At 55.2% G+C, this 19,088-nt stretch overlaps 1 protein-coding gene across 1 annotated transcript in view; it reads right to left on the bottom strand.

Moving 5' to 3' along the window:
* Nucleotides 1-19,088, bottom strand: part of POLR2A (RNA polymerase II subunit A) — a 39,523-nt gene that overhangs the window by 15,617 nt on the left and 4,818 nt on the right. The window contains exons 6-16 of the mRNA XM_054653716.2: nucleotides 18,157-18,318; nucleotides 15,342-15,562; nucleotides 13,454-13,586; nucleotides 12,053-12,177; nucleotides 9,435-9,645; nucleotides 6,923-7,132; nucleotides 5,884-6,052; nucleotides 5,518-5,612; nucleotides 4,448-4,651; nucleotides 3,047-3,269; nucleotides 1,787-1,970 (exon numbers count right to left, since the gene is read on the bottom strand). Of these exons, the coding sequence (XP_054509691.1) occupies nucleotides 1,787-1,970; nucleotides 3,047-3,269; nucleotides 4,448-4,651; nucleotides 5,518-5,612; nucleotides 5,884-6,052; nucleotides 6,923-7,132; nucleotides 9,435-9,645; nucleotides 12,053-12,177; nucleotides 13,454-13,586; nucleotides 15,342-15,562; nucleotides 18,157-18,318 (1,937 nt within the window). The remainder of the gene's footprint in view (nucleotides 1-1,786; nucleotides 1,971-3,046; nucleotides 3,270-4,447; nucleotides 4,652-5,517; nucleotides 5,613-5,883; nucleotides 6,053-6,922; nucleotides 7,133-9,434; nucleotides 9,646-12,052; nucleotides 12,178-13,453; nucleotides 13,587-15,341; nucleotides 15,563-18,156; nucleotides 18,319-19,088) is intronic.

Here is a 19,088-nt window from a genome sequence, read left to right as displayed (position 1 = left end):
TGTCCCCAACTCCTCTGAAGACCCCAAGATGTCCCCAACTCCTTTGAAGACCCCAAGATGTCCCCAACTCCCATGTGAAGACCTCAAGATGTCCCCAACTCCCATTTGAAGACCCCAAGATGTCCCCAACTCCTTTGAAGACCTCAAGGTGTCCCCAACTCCTCTGAAGACCTCAAGATGTCCCCAACTCCCAGAACGACCCCACCCCTGGCCACGCCCTGCCCTTGGCCATGTCCCCGTTGTCCCGCCCCTGGTCCTCACTTCTTCTCGAAGGCCTTGTTGGAGGCTTTGAGGGTGGCCAGGTTCTGGAACTCTTGGGGACATCAAGATGGGTCTGAAACCTTGGAAGGAGCCACCTGAAGACCCCAACTCCCATTTGAAGACCTCAAGATGTCCCCAACTCTTTTGAAGACCTCAAGATGTCCCCAAGTCCACTGAAGACCCCAAGATGTCCCCAACTCCTTTGAACACCTCAAGGTGTCCCCAACTCCCATTTGAAGACCTCAAGATGTCCCCAACTCCTTTGAACACCCCAAGATGTCCCCAACTCCTTTGAACACCTCAAAATGTCCCCAACTCCTTTGAAGACCTCAAGATGTCCCCAAGTCCTTTGAGAACCTCAAGATGTCCCCAACTCCCATTTGAAGACCTCAAGATGTCCCCAACTCCTTTGAGAACCTAAAGGTGTCCCCAACTCCCATTTGAAGACCCCAAGATGTCCCCACCTCCCATTTGAAGATCTCAAGATGTCTCCAACTCCTTTGAAGACCTCAAGGTGTCCCCACCTCCCATTTGAAGATCTCAAGACGTCCCCAACTCCTCTGAAGACCCCAAGATGTCCCCAACTCCTTTGAAGACCTCAAGGTGTCCCCAACTTCCATTTGAAGACCTCAAGATGTCCCCAACTCCTTTGAAGACCCCAAGGTGTCCCCAACTCCCAGAACGACCCCACCCCTGACCATGCCCTGCCCTTGGCCATGTCCCCGCTGTCCCACCCCTGGTCCTCACTTCTTCTCGAAGGCCTTGTTGGAGGCTTTGAGGGTGGCCAGGTTCTGGAACTCTTGGGGACCTCAAGATGGGTCTGAAACCTTGGAAGGAGCCACCTGAAGACCCCAACTCCCATTTGAAGACCTCAAGACGTCCCCAACTCCTTTGAAGACCTCAAGATGTCCCCAACTCCCATCTGAAGACCCCAAGATGTCCCCAACTCCTTTCAAGACCCCAAGGTGTCCCCACCTCCCATTTGAAGACCTCAAGGTGTCCCCAACTCCTTTGAAGACCTCAAGATGTCCCCAACTCCTTTGAAGACCCCAAGGTGCCCCCAACTTCCATTTGAAGACCTCAAGGTGCCCCCAACTCCCATTTGAAGACCCCAAGATGTCCCCAACTCCTTTGAACACCTCAAGATGTCCCCAACTCCTCTGAAGACCCCAAGGTGTCCCCAACTCCTTTGATGACCCCAAAATGTCCTCAACTCCCATTTGAAGACCCCAAGGTGTCCCCAACTCCTATGAAGACCCCAAGATGTCCCCAACTCCTTTGAAGACCCCAAGGTGTCCCCAACTCCTTTGAAGACCCCAAGATGTCCCCAACTCCCATTTGAAGACCCCAAGATGTCCCCAACTCCTCTGAACACCTCAAAATGTCCCCAACTCCTCTGAAGACCTCAAGATGTCCCCAACTCCCATTTGAAGACCTCAAGATGTCCCCAACTCCCAGAACGACCCCACCCCTGGCCACGCCCTGCCCTTGGCCATGTCCCCGCTGTCCCACCCCTGGTCCTCACTTCTTCTCGAAGGCCTTGTTGGAGGGTTTGAGGGTGGCCAGGTTCTGGAACTCGACGCTCTCCCCGGCCAGCCCGTCCTCGCCGTAGCGCAGCTGCACCACCTGGTTGATGGAGTTCCTGACCGTGGCGTCGTACTTGACCATCACCGACTCCATGGACTTGATCAGGCGCCGCTGGATGTACCCTGAGGGGTGGGAGGGGTCCTTGGAGGCATCTGGGATGGGGTTGGGGGTCTCCAGGAGCCATCTGGGGAGGGTTTGGAGGCATCTGGGCAGGGTTTGGGGATTCTGGAGGCATCTGGGGAGGGTTTGGAGGCATCTAGGGAGGGTTTGGGGCTCCTGGAGGCATCTGGGGAGGGTTTGGGGCTCCTGGAGGCATCTGGGGAACGTTTGGGGCTCCTGGAGGCATCTGGGGAGAGTTTGGAGGCATCTGGGGAGGGTTTGGGGTTCTCTGAGGCATCTGGGGAGGGTTTGGAGGCATCTGGGGAGGGTTTGGGGCTCCTGGAGGTCCCTAGGAGGTATCTGGGATGGGGTTGGGGTCTTCAAAAGGCATCTGAGGAGGGTTTGAGGATCCTGGAGCCATCTGGGGAGGGTTTGGGGATGCTGGAGGCATCTAGGGAGGGTTTGGGGTCTCCAGAGGGCATCTGGAGAGGGTTTAGGGTCTCCTGGAGGTTTCCAGAAGGCATCTAGGGAGGGTTTGGGATCTCCAGGAGACATCTAGGGAGGGTTTGGGATCTCCAGGAGGCATCTAGGGAGGGTTTGGGTCTCCAGGAGCCATCTAGGGAGGGTTTGGGATCTCCAGGAGCCATCTAGGGAGGGTTTAGGAGATCCAGGAGCCATCTAGGGAGGGTTTGGAGATCCTGGAGACATCTAGGGAGGATTTGGGATCTCCAGGAGGCATCTAGGGAGGGTTTGGAGATCCTGGAGGCATCTGGGGAGGGTTTGAGGATCCTGGAGGCATCTGGGGAGGGTTTGAGGATCCTGGAGGCATCTGGGGAGGGTTTGGAGATCCTGGAGACATCTGGGGAGGGTTTGGGGATGCTGGAGGCATCTAGGGAGGGTTTGGGATCTCCAGGAGCCATCTAGGGAGGGTTTGGAGATCCAGGAGCCATCTGGGGAGGGTTTGGGATCTCCAGGAGCCATCTAGGGAGGGTTTGATCCCCTCAGCATTTCCACTCTGGCATTTTTGGTTTCCTGAAGATCCCTTGGGTTGAAGTTTTGGGTTCCCACCAGCCCCACGGGACATCCTGGGGACACTGACCGGTCTCGGCCGTTTTGACGGCCGTGTCGATGAGGCCCTCTCGGCCACCCATGGCGTGGAAGAAGAACTCGGTGGGCGTGAGGCCGGCCAGGTAGGAGTTCTCCACGAAGCCGCGGCTCTCGGGGCCGTAGTCGTCCTTGATGAAGTGCGGCAGCGTCCGGTGCTTGAAGCCGAACGGGATCCGCTTGCCCTCCACGTTCTGCTGTCCCACCACCGCGATCACCTGAGGGGACAGCGGGTGGGGACACGACTCAAAATCGACTCAGGGAGCAAGAAAATCCCAAAAGAACTCCATGGGAATCCAAAGGAACCACCCAAAAGTCCATGAGATCCTCCAGGAACTGCTCCAAGCCCCATGAGATCCTTCAGGAACCGCCACAAACCCCATGAGATCCTCCAGGAACCACCACAAACCTCCTGAGATCCTCCAGGAACCACCTCAAACCTCCTGAGATCCTCCAGGAACCACCCAAAAGTCCATGAGATCCTCCAGGAACTGCTCCAAACCCCATGAGATCCTTCAGGAACCACCACAAACCCCATGAGATCCTTCAGGAACCACCACAAACCCCATGAGATCCTCCAGGAACTGCTCCAAACCCCATGAGATCCTGCAGGAACCACCACAAACCCCCGAGATGCTCCAGGAACTGCCTCAAACCCTCTGAGATCGTCAAGGAACTGCCCCAAACCTCCTGAGATCCTCCAGGAACTGCTCCAAACTCCATGAGATCCTCCAGGAACTTCCCTAAACTTCATGAGGTTCTCCAGAAATATCTTAAACCTTCTGAGATCCTCCAGGAACCACCTCAAACCTCCTGAGATCCTCCAGGAACCACCTCAAACCTCCTGAGATCCAAAGGAACCACCTCAAACCCCATGAGATCCTCCAAGAACTGCCCCAAACCTCCTGAGATCCTCCAGGAACCACCTCAAACCCCATGAGATCCTCCAGGAACCACCTCAAACCCCATGAGATCCTCCAGGAACTGCTCAAATCCCATGAGATTCTCCAAGAACTGCTCCAAACTCCCTGAGATCCTCCAAGAACCACCTCAAACCCCATGAGATCCTCCAAGGACCGCCACAAACCCTCTGAGATCCTCCAAGAACTGCTCCAAACCTCCTGAGATGCTGCAGGAACCACCTCAAACCCCATGAGATCCTCCAGGAACTGCCCCAAACCCTCTGAGATCCTCGAGGAACCACCTCAAACCTCTTGAGGTTCTGCAGGAACCACCTCAAGCCCCCTGAGATCCTCCAGAAACTGCTCAAACCCCCTGAGATCCTCCAGAAACTGCTCAAACCCCCTGAGATCCTCCAAGAACCACCCAAAACCCCACCCAGAAGCCCCCCAAGACCTTCTGGAGCCCCCCAAGACCTTCTGGAGCCCCCCCAAACCTGGGAGATGTTGATCTTGGAGCCCTTGGCCCCCGAGACCACCATGGACTTGAAGTTGTTGTACTCGGACAGGGACTTCTGGGCAGAGGAGCCGGTCTTGTCACGGGCGTCGTTGAGGATCCGGTTCACCTGGTTCTCGAAGGTCTGGCGCAAGGTGTTGCCCGGGGTGGGCTCCAGCTCGTTGTTGTGGGCCTTCTCGATCACCTGGAGATGCCAAAAGCCACCCCAGAATGGTCACCGGGCTGTCCTGAATCCTCCTGGTGGCCAAAACCAGCTGAGAACTTCAAAAAAGCCCAAAAACTCCACAGGAACCACCCAGAAACCTCGTGAGATCCTCCAGGAACCACCCAAAACCTCATGAGATCCTCCAGGAACCACCAGAAACCCCCTGAGATCCTCCAGGAACTGACCCAAACCCCTTGAGATCCTCCAGGAACCAACCAAAACCTGCTGAGATCCTCCAGGAACCAACCAAAACCTGCTGAGATCCTCCAGGAACCACCCCAAATACCACATGGAGCACCCCAAGACCTTTTGGAACCTCCTGGTGCCCAAAACCATCTCAAGAACCTCAAAAAAACCCCAAAAAACTCCACAGGAACCACCAGAAACCTCATGAGATCCTCCAGGAACTGCCCCAAACCCCTTGAGATCCTCCAGGAACCAACCAAAACCTGCTGAGATCCTCCAGGAACCACCTCAAATCCAATAAGGAGCACCCCAAGACCTTTTGGAACCCCACAAACCTGGGAGATGTTGGTCTTGGACCTCCTGGTGCCCAAAACTACCTGAGAACCTCAAAAAAACCCAAAAAACTCCACAGCAACCTCCAGGAACTGCCCCAAACCCCCTGAGATCCTTCAGGAACTGCCCCAAACCCCCTGAGATCCTTCAGGAACTGCCCCAAACCCCCTGAGATCCTGCAGGAACCACCCTGAACCTCCTGAGATGCTGCAGGAACCTCCCCAAACCCCCCTGAGATCCTGCAGGAACCACCCTGAACCTCCTGAGATCCTTCAGGAACCATCCTGAACCTCCTGAGATGCTGCAGGAACCTCCCCAAGCCCCACCTCGATGACGTCCTGCTTGGCCTTCTTGATGGTGTTCTGGATGTCCTGGTAGGTCTTGGCGTCGGCGATGGAGTCCCCGATGCCGATGGTGTGACCTGGAGGGGACATTTGGGGTTCAGGGCTCCACCAAGGTGGGATCTGAGAAGGTCCCCGGGTGACCAAACCCCCCTGAGATGCCACCAAGAAGGTCCCCAGCCCCACCAGGTCCCTTCAGTCCCAAAATCAGAGTCCAAGAACCACCAGGACCTCAAGAACGAGGTCCAAGAGGCCCAGAGCTCCACCAAGTTGGGATCTCAGAAGATCCCAAGATGACCAAACCCCCCTGAGATGGCACCAGGAAGGTCCCAGCCCCAGCAGCACGCTGACCCTCGATGAGCAGCCAGTTGTTGATGACGGTCTGGATGTTGCTGTAGAAGAGGCGCGTGGTGTCGTGGCCCATCTCCAGGTAGGAGATGTGCACCAGGGACCCGGCCGAGGTCCCCAGGGACTTCTTGCAGAGGATGCCCATGATGAGCTCCCCGTTCTCCACGATCACCTGGGGATGTCCAAGGAATCAGGTCAGGACCTCCAAGATCCAAAATAAAAATCCCAAAACTCACCTGGAGCAACCCAAAACCCACCCCAGGTCATCTCAAAGTCTACAAAGTCCTCCTAGACCAGAGCAAGTCCCACCAAAGCTCCCTCAGATCCCACCAAAGGCCCCTCAGATCCCACCAAAACCCCACCAAACCACCCCAAACTCCCTCAGATCCCACCAAAGGCCCATCAAACCAATCAAAGCTGCCTCAGATCCCACCAAAGCCCCCTCAGATCCCACCAAAGCCCCATCAAACCACCCCAAACTCCCTCAGATCCCACCAAAGCCCCCTCAGATCCCACCAAAGCCCCCTCAGATCCCATCAAAGCCCCATCAAACCAACCAAAGCTCCTCAGATCCCACCAAAACCCCATCAAACCAACCAAAGCTCCTCAGATCCCACCAAAGGCCCCTGAGATCCCACCAAAGGCCCCTCAGATCCCACCAAAACCCCATCAAACCACCCCAAACTCCCTCAGATCCCACCAAAGCCCCATCAAACCAACCAAAGCTCCCTCAGATCCCACCAAAGCCCCATCAAACCACCCCAAACTCCCTCAGATCCCACCAAAGCCCCACCAAACCAACCAAAGCTCCCTCAGATCCCACCAAAACCCCACCAAGCCAAGCAAAGCTCCCTCAGATCCCACCAAAGCCCCCTCAGATCCCACCAAAGCCCCATCAAACCACCCCAAAGCCCCCTCAGATCCCACCAAAGCCCCACCAAACCAACCAAAGCCCCCTCAGATCCCACCAAAACCCCACCAAACCACCCCAAAGCCCCCTCAGATCCCACCAAGCCGCCCTGGAGCTCCTGCCAGGCCCCACCTTGGTGTCCCCGGGCGAGATGTGCTTGTAGGGGCCGCTGTCCTCGTCGTCGGGGTGGGTGCTGTGGGTGCGGATGCAGTTGATGTGGCCAGGGATGATCAGGGAGAAGATCTGCTTGCCTGTCCAGAGCGGCCGCGGCTTCAGGATGGCCGGCTGGGGCACCTTCCCGTCCCACGTGGACAGGAACATCAGCAGGTTCATCACCTCGCCCTGAGGGACACCCCAAAACTGTCATCAATGCAGGAGAACACCATGGAGAACCCAAAATACCTCAAAGATGTCCCAAACCTGCCCAAAATCCCTGTCCCACGTGGACAGGAACATCAGGAGGTTCCATCAGCTCACCTTGAGGGACACCCCAAAACTGTCACTAATGAAAGAAAAACCAACCGAGAACCCAAAATACCTCAAAGATGTCCCAAACCCACCCAAAATCCCTGTCCCACATGGACAGGAACATCAGGAGAACCCAAAACATCCTAAAAATGCCCCAAAATCTCCTTCAGGATGGATGGGTGGGGCACCTTCCCGTCCCACATGGACAGGAACATCAGGAGGTTCCATCACCTCGCCCTGAGGGACATCTCAAAGATGTCATCAATCTAGGAGAACACCATGGAGAACCCAAAATACCTCAAAGATGTCCCAAACCTGCCCAAAATCCCCGTCCCACGTGGACAGGAACATCAGCAGGTTCATCACCTCACCTTGAAGGACACCCCAAAACTGTCATCAATCCAGGAGAACACCATGGAGAACCCAAAATACCTCAAAGATGTCCCAAACCCGCCCAAAATCCCCGTCCCACATGGACAGGAACATCAGCAGGTTCATCACCTCACCTTGAAGGACACCCCAAAACTGTCACTAATCAAAGAAAAACCCACAGAGAACCCAAAATACCTCAAAGATGTCCCAAACCTGCCCAAAATCCCCGTCCCACGTGGACAGGAACATCAGGAGGTTCCATCACCTCACCTTGAAGGACACCCCAAAACTGTCACTAATCAAAGAAAAACCCATGGAGAACCCAAAATACCTCAAAGATGTCCCAAACCTGCCCAAAATCCCCGTCCCACATGGACAGGAACATCAGCAGGTTCCATCACCTCGCCCTGAGGGACACCCCAAAACTGTCATCAATCCAGGAGAACCCACAGAGAACCCAAAATACCTCAAAGATGTCCCAAACCTGCCCAAAATCCCCATCCCACATGGACAGGAACATCAGCAGGTTCCATCACCTGACCCTGAGGGACATCTCAAAGATGTCATCCATCAAGAAAACCCCACAGAGATCCCAAAACATCCTGGAAGTCCCCAAAATCGCCCCGAACCAGACCCTCTCAGGAGAGATGTCCCTCTTGGTGACCTTGTCCATGGCCGTCAGCGTGTCCAACTCAACGGCACCAGAAACCACCCCAAAACCACCAGAAATCACCTCAAAACCACCAGAAATTATCTCAAACCACCCCAAACCAACCCTAAATCCCCTCAAACCAACTCCAAACTCCAAGATGGCCCCAAACGGACCCTCTCGAGGAACACGTCCCTCTTGGATACCTTGTCCATGGCCATCAGCGTGTCCCACCTCAAACACCTGCCCTAAAACCCCTCAAACCACCCCAAAACCACCATGAATGACCTCAAACCACCTCAAACCAACTCCAAACTCCAAGATGGCCCCATATGGACCCTCTCGAGGAACCCGTCCCTCTCGGTGACCTTGTCCATGGTCATCAACGTGTCCCACCTCAAACCAACCCTAAATGACCTCAAACCATCCCAAAACCACCATAAATCACCATAAACCACCTCAAACCACCCCAAAACCACCATAAATGACCTCAAACCACCTCAAACCAACCCTAAACCACCCCAACTCCTCCTCAAAGCCCCAAGATGACCCTGAGGTGGCCCCAGGACGGACCCTCTCGAGGAAGATGTCCCTCTTGGTGAACTTGTCCATGACCATCAGCGTGTCCCACCTCAAACATCTGCCCTAAAACCCCTCAAACCACCATGAATGACCTCAAACCACCCCAAAACCACCATGAATGACCTCAAACCACCCCAACTCCTCCTCAAACCCCCAAGATGGCCCCAGATGGACCCTCTTGAGGAACACGTCCCTCATGGTGACCTTGTCCATGGCCATCAGCATGTCCCACCTCAAACATCTGCCCTAAAACCCCTCAAACCACCCCAAAACCACCATGAATGACCTCAAACCACCCCAGCTCCTCCTCAAACCCCAAGATGACCCCGAGGTGGCCCCAGGACGGACCCTCTCGAGGAACACGTCCCTCTTGGTGAACTTGTCCATGGCCATCAGCGTGTCCCACCTCAAACACCTGCCCTAAAACCCCTCAAACCACCATAAATCACCTCAAACCACCCCAAAACCACCATGAATCACCTCAAACCACCCCAAACCACCATAAATGACCTCAAACCACCCCAGCTCCTCCTCAAACCCCCAGGATGACCCCGAGGTGGCCCCAGGACGGACCCTCTCGAGGAAGACGTCCCTCTTGGTGAACTTGCGCACGGCCGTCAGCGTGTCCTGCACGATGCCCATGACGGGCCGGTTGCTCTGGGGGGTGACGATCATCCTGGGCACCATGGCCAGCTCCTGGATCTCCGCCCGCGTCTCCAGAGACTGCGGCAGGTGCAGGTTCATCTCATCGCCGTCAAAGTCGGCGTTGTAGGGAGTGGTGACACTGAGGGGACATTGGGGACATCATGGGGACATCTGGGATCTCAGGAACATTGGGGACATCTGGGATCTCAGGGACACTGGGGACACGGGGACATTGGGGACATTGTGGTGACATGGGGCAGGTTCATCTTGTTGCCGTCAAAGTCGGCGTTGTAGGGAGTGGTGACGCTGAGGGGACATCGGGGACATCATGGGGACATTGGGGACATGGCAGGGACATGGGGCAGGTTCATCTCGTCGCGTTGTAGGGCGTGGTGACACTGAGGGGACATTGGGGACATTGGGGACATCATGGATCTCAGGGACACTGGGGACACTGGGACATCATGGGGACATGGGGCAGGTTCATCTCATCGCCGTCAAAGTCGGCGTTGTAGGGCGTGGTGACACTGTGGGGACATCATGGGGACATTGGGGACATCTGGGATCTCAGGGACATTGGGGACATGGGGACATTGGGGACATTGTGGGGACATTGGGGCAGGTTCATCTTGTCGCCGTCAAAGTCGGTGTTGTAGGAAGTGGTGACGCTGAGGGGACATCGGGGACATTGGGGACATCTGGGATCTCAGGGACATTGGGGACATCATGGGGACATTAGGGACACTGGGACATCATGGGGACATTGGAGACATCTGGGATCTCAGGGACATTGGGGACACGGGGACATTGGGGACATCGTGGGGACATGGGGCAGGTTCATCTCGTCACCGTCAAAGTCGGCGTTGTAGGGAGTGGTGACACTGTGGGGACATCAGGGACATCATGGGGACATCATGGATCTCAGGGACATTGGGGACACGGGGACATTGGGGACATGGCAGGGACATGGGGCAGGTTCATCCCATTGCCGTCAAAGTTGACGTTGTAGGGTGTGGTGACACTGAGGGGACATCATGGGGACATCATGGGGACATCAGGGATCTCAGGGACATGGAGGACATGGGGACACGGGGGACATCATGGGGACATTGGGGACACGGGGACATTGGGGACATCGTGGGGACATGGGGCAGGTTCATCTCGTCGCCATCAAAGTCAGCAATGTTGGGCGTGGTGACGCTGAGGGGACATTGGGGACATCATGGGGACATCGGGGACACACCAAGGATGGATTCATCTCACCACACAAGGTGGACCAGGGCAGGATTTGGGGTTGATTTTGGGTTAATTTTGGGGTTAATTTTGGGGTTAATTTTGGGGTTTTTGGGGTGCTTCACCTCAGGTTCAGACGGAAGGTGGACCAGGGCAGGATTTGGGGTTAATTCTGGGGTTAATTTTGGGGTTTTTGGGGTTAATTTTGGGGTTTTTGGGGCATTTTACCTCAGGTTCAGACGGAAGGTGGACCAGGGCAGGATCTGGGGTAATTTTGGGGTTAATTTTGGGGTTTTGGGGTGTTTTACCTCAGGTTCAGACGGACGATGGACCAGGGCAGGATCTGGGGTTGATTTTGGGGTTAATTTTGGGGTTTTTGGGTGCTTCACCTCAGGTTCAGACAGAAGGTGGACCAGGGCAGGATTTGGGGTTGATTTTGGGGTTAATTTTGGGGTTTTTGGGTGCTTCACCTCAGGTTCAGACGGAAGGTGGACCAGGGCAGGATTTGGGGTTAATTCTGGGGTTAATTCTGGGGTTAATTTTGGGGTTAATTTTGGGGGTTTTGGGGTTAATTTTGGGGTTTTTGGGTGCTTCACCTCAGGTTCAGACGGAAGGTGGACCAGGGCAGGATTTGGGGTATTTTTGGGGTAATTTTGGGGTTAATTTTGGGGTTTTTGGGGCGTTTTACCTCAGGTTCAGACGGAAGGTGGACCAGGGCAGGATTTGGGGTTGATTTTGGGGTAATTTTGGGGTTAATTTTGGGGTTTTTGGGGTGCTCTACCTCAGGTTCAGATGGAAGGTGGACCAGGGCAGGATTTGGGGTAATTTTGGGGTTAATTTTGGGGTTTTTGGGGCGTTTTACCTCAGGTTCAGACGGAAGGTGGACCAGGGCAGGATTTGGGGTTGATTTTGGGGTAATTTTGGGGTTAATTTTGGGGTTTTTGGGGTGTTTTACCTCAGGTTCAGACGGAAGGTGGACCATGGCAGGATTTGGGGTATTTTTGGGGTAATTTTGGGGTTAATTTTGGGGTTTTTGGGGCGTTTTACCTCAGGTTCAGTCGGAAGGTGGACCAGGGCAGGATTTGGGGTATTTTTGGGGTAATTTTGGGGTTAATTTTGGGGTTTTTTGGGTGTTTTACCTCAGGTTCAGACGGAAGGTGGACCAGGGCAGGACTTGGGTTAATTTTGGGGTTAATTTTGGGGTTTTTGGGGTGTTTTACCTCAGGTTCAGACGGAAGGTGGACCAGGGCAGGATCTGGGGTTAATTTTGGGTTAATTTTGGGGTTAATTTTGGGGTTTTTGGGGCGTTTTACCTCAGGTTCAGACGGAAGGTGGACCAGGGCAGGATCCTGACCCTGTGGCCCATCATGGACATCTTGTGCAGCGTTGGCTGCCGGTTGAAGATGACGATGTCCCCGTCGCACATGTGACGCTCCACCTGTCCCCAAAGCCCCCCAAAGTCAGGGGGACACCCCAAAAACGGGGGACACCCCAAAAACGGGGGAGGACACCCCAAAACCGGCATCTTTCCCCTAAAATCTGGGGTCAGAGTGAGGAGAACGAGGGGTTTGGGGTTAAATTCCCTCCCTGGTGGTGCTGAACCCCAAAATTGTGGATTCAACCCCAAATCTGGAATTGGGAACCCCAAAATCAGAGATTGAGCCCCAAATCTTGAGCTGTGAACCCCAAAAATCAGGATTTGAACCCCAAAATCAGGGACTGACCCCAAATCCAGAGCTCTGAACCCCAAAATCAGGGACTGAACCCCAAAATCAGGGATTCACCTCCAACCCCACAACTTTGAACCCCAAATCCAGACCCCTAAACCCCAAAACCACCAATCCCCCCCCTCTGTGTGGGTTCCACACCCACCTTTTGGTGTCCCCCAGATTTTTGGGGTCCCTCAGATTTTTGGGGTCCCACTGTTGATTTTGGGGTCCCTGAGATTTTTGGGATCCCGCTGTTGATTTTAGGATCCCTGCCTGGGTTTTGGGTTTTTTGGGGTCCCTCCCGTGTTTGGGTTTTTGGGGTCCCTGCCTGGGTTTTGGGTTTTTGGGGTCCCTGCCTGGGTTTGGGGTTTTTGGTGTCCCTGCCATGTTTGGTTTTTTGGGGTCCCTCCCGTGTTTGGGTTTTTGGGGTCCCTGCCTGGGTTTTGGGTTTTTGGGGTCCCTCCCCAGATTTGGGTTCTTTGGAGTCCCTGCCTGGGTTTGGGTTTTTGGTGTCCATGCCCGGGTTTTGGGGTCCCTGCCTGGGTTTTGGGGTTTTTTGGGGTCCCTCCCGTGTTTGGGTTTTTGGGATCCCTCCTGTGTTTGGGTTTTTGGGATCCCTCCCATGTTTTGGGTTTTTTGGGTCCCTCCCGGATTTTGGGGTCCCTCCCGTGTTTGGGTTTTTGGGGTCCCTCCCGGGTTTTTGGGGTCCCTCCCGTGTTTGGGTTTTGGGGTCCCTCCCGTGTTTGGGTTTTTGGTGTCCCTCCCCAGATTTGGGGTTTTTGGGGTCCCTGCCCAGATTTGGGGTTTTTGGGGTCCCTCCCGGGTTTGGGGTTTTTGGGGTCCCTCCCATGTTTGGGTTTTTGGTGTCCCTGCCAGATTTGGGTTTTTGGGGTCCCCCCCGTGTTTGGGTTTTTGGTGTCCCTCCCAGATTTGGGTTTTTTGGGGTCCCTCCCGTGTTTGGGTTTTTGGGGTCCCTCCCAGATTTGGGTTTTTTGGGGTGCCGACCTTGTATCCGATCTGCAGGTGGAGGTCGCTGGGTTTGGGGTGGAAGCGGAGGTCGATCCTGTCCCCGTTGTCCCTGATGATGTACTTGGCCCCCGGGTACTGACTGTTCCCCCTGCGCACCAGCTCCTGCAGCCTGGGGGGGTTTTGGGGTCAGTTTAGGGGATTTTGGGGCTCTGGGAGTCACCCCACAACTCTCAGAGTCAGCTGGAGAAGGAGCAGTGGGGTTTAGAGGGTGTTTGGGGTGGTTTTGGGTTATTGGGATCTGTTTAAAATAATCCTAATCCTCCTCCCCCAATATCCTTGTGTCCGCCCCAAACCCCAAAACGACCCCAAAGCTCCCTAAATCATCCCAAAACTGCCCCAGGTTTGTCCTAAAATCCCTCAAATAGCCCCAAAATCCCTTTGATTTAACCCTTAAATCTCCCTGACTCCTCCAACCACACCAGACACTTCCCCAAATTCACCCTAAACACCCCAAAATCCGCCCCAAAGTTCACCAGATCCTCCCCAAACTCCTCCAGCCACTGGTGGAGGTGACAACTTCACCAAAGGTTACAATGATGGAACAAGGGATACCCATCCCAAAACCCCACAAATCCATCCTCAAACCCCATAAATCCACCTCAAAACCCCATAAATCTCCTACAAACCCCATAAATCTCCTACAAACCCCATAAATCCACCTCAAAACCCCATAAATCCACCTCAAAACCCCATAAATTCCCTACAAACCCCATAAATTCCCTACAAACCCCATAAATTCCCTACAAACCCCACCTGTCAATGTTGAAGGGGGTGATGATCTCACCAAAGGTCGCGTTGGTGGCAATGGAGTGAGGAACACCAACACCAAACCCCCCAAACTCCCCTGAATCACCCTAAACCTCCATAAATCCATCCCAAATCCACTACAAACACCATAAATCCATCCCAAACCTCCATAAATCCATCCCAAACCTCCATAAATCCATCCCAAATCCCCTATAAACCCCATAAATCCATCCCAAACCCCATAAATCCACCCCAAACCCCATGAATCCCCTCCAAAGCCCACCTGTCGATGTTGAAGGGGGTGACAATCTCGGCGAAGGTCACATTGGTGGTGATAGAGCAAGGAACCTCCCACCCCAAACCTCCCTAAATCCATCCCAAATCCCCTACAAACCCCATAAACCCATCCCAAACCTCCATAAATCCATCCCAAACCTCCATAGATCCATCCCAAATCCCCTACAAACCCCATAAATCCAACCCAAACCTCCATAAATCCATCCCAAACCCCATGAATCCCCTGTGAACCCCACCTGTCGATGTTGAAGGGGGTGACGATCTCGGCAAAGGTCACGTTGGTGGTGATAGAGCAAGGAACCTCCCACCCCAAACCTCCCTAAATCCATCCCAAATCCCCTACAAACCCCATAAATCCATCCCAAACCTCCATAAATCCATCTCAAACCTCCATAAATCCATCCCAAACCCCATGAACCCCCTATGAGCCCCACCTGTCAATGTTGAAGGGGGTGACGATCTCAGTGCAGGTCACATTGGTGGTCATAGAGCAAGGAACCTTCCACCCCAAACCTCCCTAAATCCACCCCAAACCTCCCTAAATCCACCCCAAATCCCCTACAAACCCCATAAATCCAACCCAAACCTCCATAAATGCCCTGTGAACCCCACCTGTCGATGTTGAAGGGCGTGACGATCTCGGCGAAGGTCACGTTGGTGGTGATAGAGCAAGGAACCTCCCACCCCAAACCTCCATAAATCCACCCCAAACCCCATAAATCCATCCCAAACCTCCATAAATCCATCCCAAACCTCCATAAATCCATCCCAAACCTCCATAAATCCATCTCAAACCCCATGAATCCATCCCCAATCCCACCTGTCGATGTTGAAGGGCGTGACGATCTCGGCGAAGGTCATGTTGGCCGCGATGGAGCGGGGGACGCCCACCTGGTCGATGGCCAGGTTGGGGTCGGGGGTGATGACGGTGCGGGCAGAGAAGTCCACGCGTTTCCCCATGAGGTTGCCCCGAACCCGACCCTCCTTCCCCTTCAGCCGCTGCTTCAGGGACTTCAGGGGGCGCCCCGACTTCTGCATGGCCTGGGCGAGGAGGAATTGGGGGGTCAGGACCCCAAAAATCATCCCAAAAATCCAGAATCCATCAGGGGACGTGAATTGATCCCTCCTGGGAATGTCCCCAACTCCTGTTGGGACTTTGGGGGGGTTCATGGAGGGGTTTGGGGGAGCAAAACACATTTAGGGGATCCCCCAAATTCTGCATGGCCTGGGGGAGGAGGAATTGGGGGGTCAGAACCCCAAAAACCACCCCAAAAATCCAGAATCCAGCAGGGGAGATGAGCTGATCACCCTGGGTTCTTCTGGAGGTTCAGGGAGGGGTTTGGGGGAGCAAAACACATTTAGGGGATCCCCCAAACTCTCCATGGACTAAGGGAGGAGAAATTGGGGAGTCAGAACCCCAAAAATCATCCCAAAAATCCAGAATCCATCAGGGAATGTGAATTGATCCCTCCTGGGAATGTCCCCAACTCCTGTTGGGACTTTGGGGGGGTTCAGGGAGGGGTTTGGGGGAGCAAAACACATTTAGGGGATCCCCCAAACTCTGCATGGACTGAGGGAGGAGAAATTGGGGAGTCAGAACCCCAAAATCATCCCAAAAATCCAGAATCCATCAGGGGAGATGAGCTGATCACCCTGGGTTCTTGTGGAGGTTCAGGGAGGGGTTTTGGGGGGCAAAACACATTTAGGGGATCCCCCAAACTCTGCATGGACTGAGGGAGGAGAAATTGGGGAGTCAGGAGGGTTGGAAACCCCAAAATCATCCCAAAAATCCAGAATCCATCAGGGGACGTGAATTGATCCCTCCTGGGAATGTCCCCAGCTCCTGTTGGGACTTTGGGCTCTGTCCCTGCTTGTCCCTTTTCTGTCCCATCTGGGACACCCCAAAATCCTTCTGTGACCCCCCACAACCCCTTTGTGACCCCCTAAAACCCCTCAGTGACCCCCAAAACCTCTTCAGTGACCCCCAAACCCCTCAGTGACCCCCCAAAACCCCTCAGTGACCCTGGGCACCTCCATGTCCACCATGGTGGCCACATTGACCTGGTGGTGGACTTGGGGCAACCACCTGAATGTCCCTCAACTTGTGGCACCCCAAACCCCCTCAGTGACCCCCAAAACCCCTCAGTGACCCCTAAAACCTCTCTGTGACCCCCAAAACCCCTCAGTGACCCCCCAAAACCCCTCAGTGACCCTGGGCACCTCCATGTCCACCATGGTGGCCACGTTGACCTGGAACCATTTGACGTCCATGGCCATGACTTGGGGCCACCACCTGAATGTCCCCTCAACTTGTGTCCCCCCAAAACCCCTCAGTGGCCCCCAAAACCCCACAGTGACCCCCCAAACCCCTCAGTGACTCCCAAAACCCCTCAGTGACCCCCAAAACCTCTCAGTGACCCCCCAAAACCCCTCAGTGACCCCCCAAAACCCCTCAGTGACCCCCAAAACCTCTCAGTGACCCCGGGCACCTCCATGTCCACCATGGTGGCCACGTTGACCTGGTGATGGACTTGGGGCCACCACCTGAATGTCCCCTCAACTTGTGTCACCCCCAAACCCCTCAGTGACCCCCCAAAACCCCTCAGTGACCCCCAAAACCCCTCAGTGACCCCCCAAAAGTCCTCAGTGACCCTGGGCACCTCCATGTCCACCATGGTGGCCACGTTGACCTGGAACCATTTGACGTCGATGGCCATGACTTGGGGCCACCACCTGAATGTCCCCTCAACTTGTGTCACCCCAAAACCCCTCAGTGACCCCCCAAAACCTCTCAATGACCCCCAAAACCCCTCAGTGACCCCCAAAACCCCTCAGTGACGCCCACAACCCCTCATTGACCCCCCAAAACCCCTCAGTGACCCCCCAAAACCTCTCAGTGACCCCCCAAACCCCTCAATGACCCTGGGCACCTCCATGTCCACCATGGTGGCCACGTTGACCTGGAGCCATTTTACGTCCATGGCCATGACTTGGGGCCACCACCTGAATGTCCCCTCAACTTGTGTCACCCCAAAACCCCTCATTGACCCCAAAACCTCTCAGTGACCCCCCAAAACCTCTCAGTGACCCCCAAAACCCCTCAGTGACCCCCAAAACCTCTCTGTGACCCCAAAACCCCTCAGTGACCCCGGGCACCTCCATGTCCACCATGGTGGCCACGTTGACCTGGAACCATTTGACGTCCATGGCCATGACTTGGGGCCACCACCTGAATGTCCCTCAACTTGTGTCACCCCAAAACCCCTCAGTGACCCCCCAAAACCCCTCAGTGACCCCCAAATCCCCTCAGTGACCCCCAAAACCCCTCAGTGACCCCCCAAAACCCCTCAGTGACCCCCCAAAACCCCTCAGTGACCCCCAAATCCCCTCAGTGGCCCCCAAAACCCCTCAGTGACCCCCCAAACCCCTCAGTGACCCCGGGCACCTCCATGTCCACCATGGTGGCCACGTTGACCTGGAACCATTTGACGTCCATGGCCATGACTTGGGGCCACCACCTGAATGTCCCTCAACTTGTGTCACCCCAAAACCCCTCAGTGACCCCCCAAAACCTCTCAATGACCCCCAAAACCCCTCAGTGACCCCCCCAAACCCCTCAGTGGCCCCTCCTGTACCCGGGGCAGGCCGGGCAGCTCGTTGTCCACCATGGTGGCCACGTGGAACTGGAGCAGTTTGACGTCCTCGGCGATGACGTGCGCGGCCGCCCCGTTCTGCTCGTTGCGCCGCAGTTGGTTGTTGATCTTGACGATGTCGGCCAGCTTGTGGGTCAGGTCATCCTGGGGACAACCCCAAAATTAATGGGGTGACCCCAATTTTTATAAGAGGGAGGTGAAAAAGCCCAAAATGCCGTGGGGAGGGTGCAGGGTGGATTTGGGGCGGGAGGAAAATGGGGAAACCCCAAGGAAGTGTTGGGGGTGACCCCAAAAGGAGATTGGGGAGCCCTAAGGAGTGGGGAGACCCCAAAAGGCATCGAGGACCCCAATGCCCACCCGGGGACCCCACAAAAGCTGCCCCAGCTGGTTGTGGGCAGAGCCCTGCATGACCATGGCTGGGGACAGAGACAGGGGGGGCACGGTGCCCCAGGGACCCCAATACCACCCCAAACAGCCCCAAAATGACCTGAAAACCCCAGAAAATGACCCCAAAACCCCAGAAAATGACCCCAAACCCCACCTGGTTACGAGCAGAGCCCTGCATGAACACAGCTGGACGCACGGACAGCGGCGGCACGGTGCACACCAAACACCCCAATAACCCCTAATATCACCCCAAAACCCCATAAAATGACCCCAAAGCGACCCCAAACCCCCACCTGGTTCCGAGCAGAGCCCTGCATGACCACAGCCGGACACACGGACAGCGGCGGCACGGGCAGCACGGTGCACACCAAACACCCCAATAACCCCCAATATCACCCCAAAACCCCACAAAATGACCCCAAAACCCCACCTGGTTGCGGGCAGAGCCCTGCATGACCACGGCCGGGCGCACGGACAGCGGCGGCACGGGCAGCACGGTGCACACCAAACACCCCAATACCACCCCA

Source organism: Agelaius phoeniceus, chromosome 36 (assembly GCF_051311805.1).
Source record: "Agelaius phoeniceus isolate bAgePho1 chromosome 36, bAgePho1.hap1, whole genome shotgun sequence".
Taxonomy (NCBI): domain Eukaryota; kingdom Metazoa; phylum Chordata; class Aves; order Passeriformes; family Icteridae; genus Agelaius; species Agelaius phoeniceus.
The sequence above is the reverse complement of the archived record's forward strand: the minus strand, read 5'-3'. Positions and strand labels throughout refer to the sequence as shown.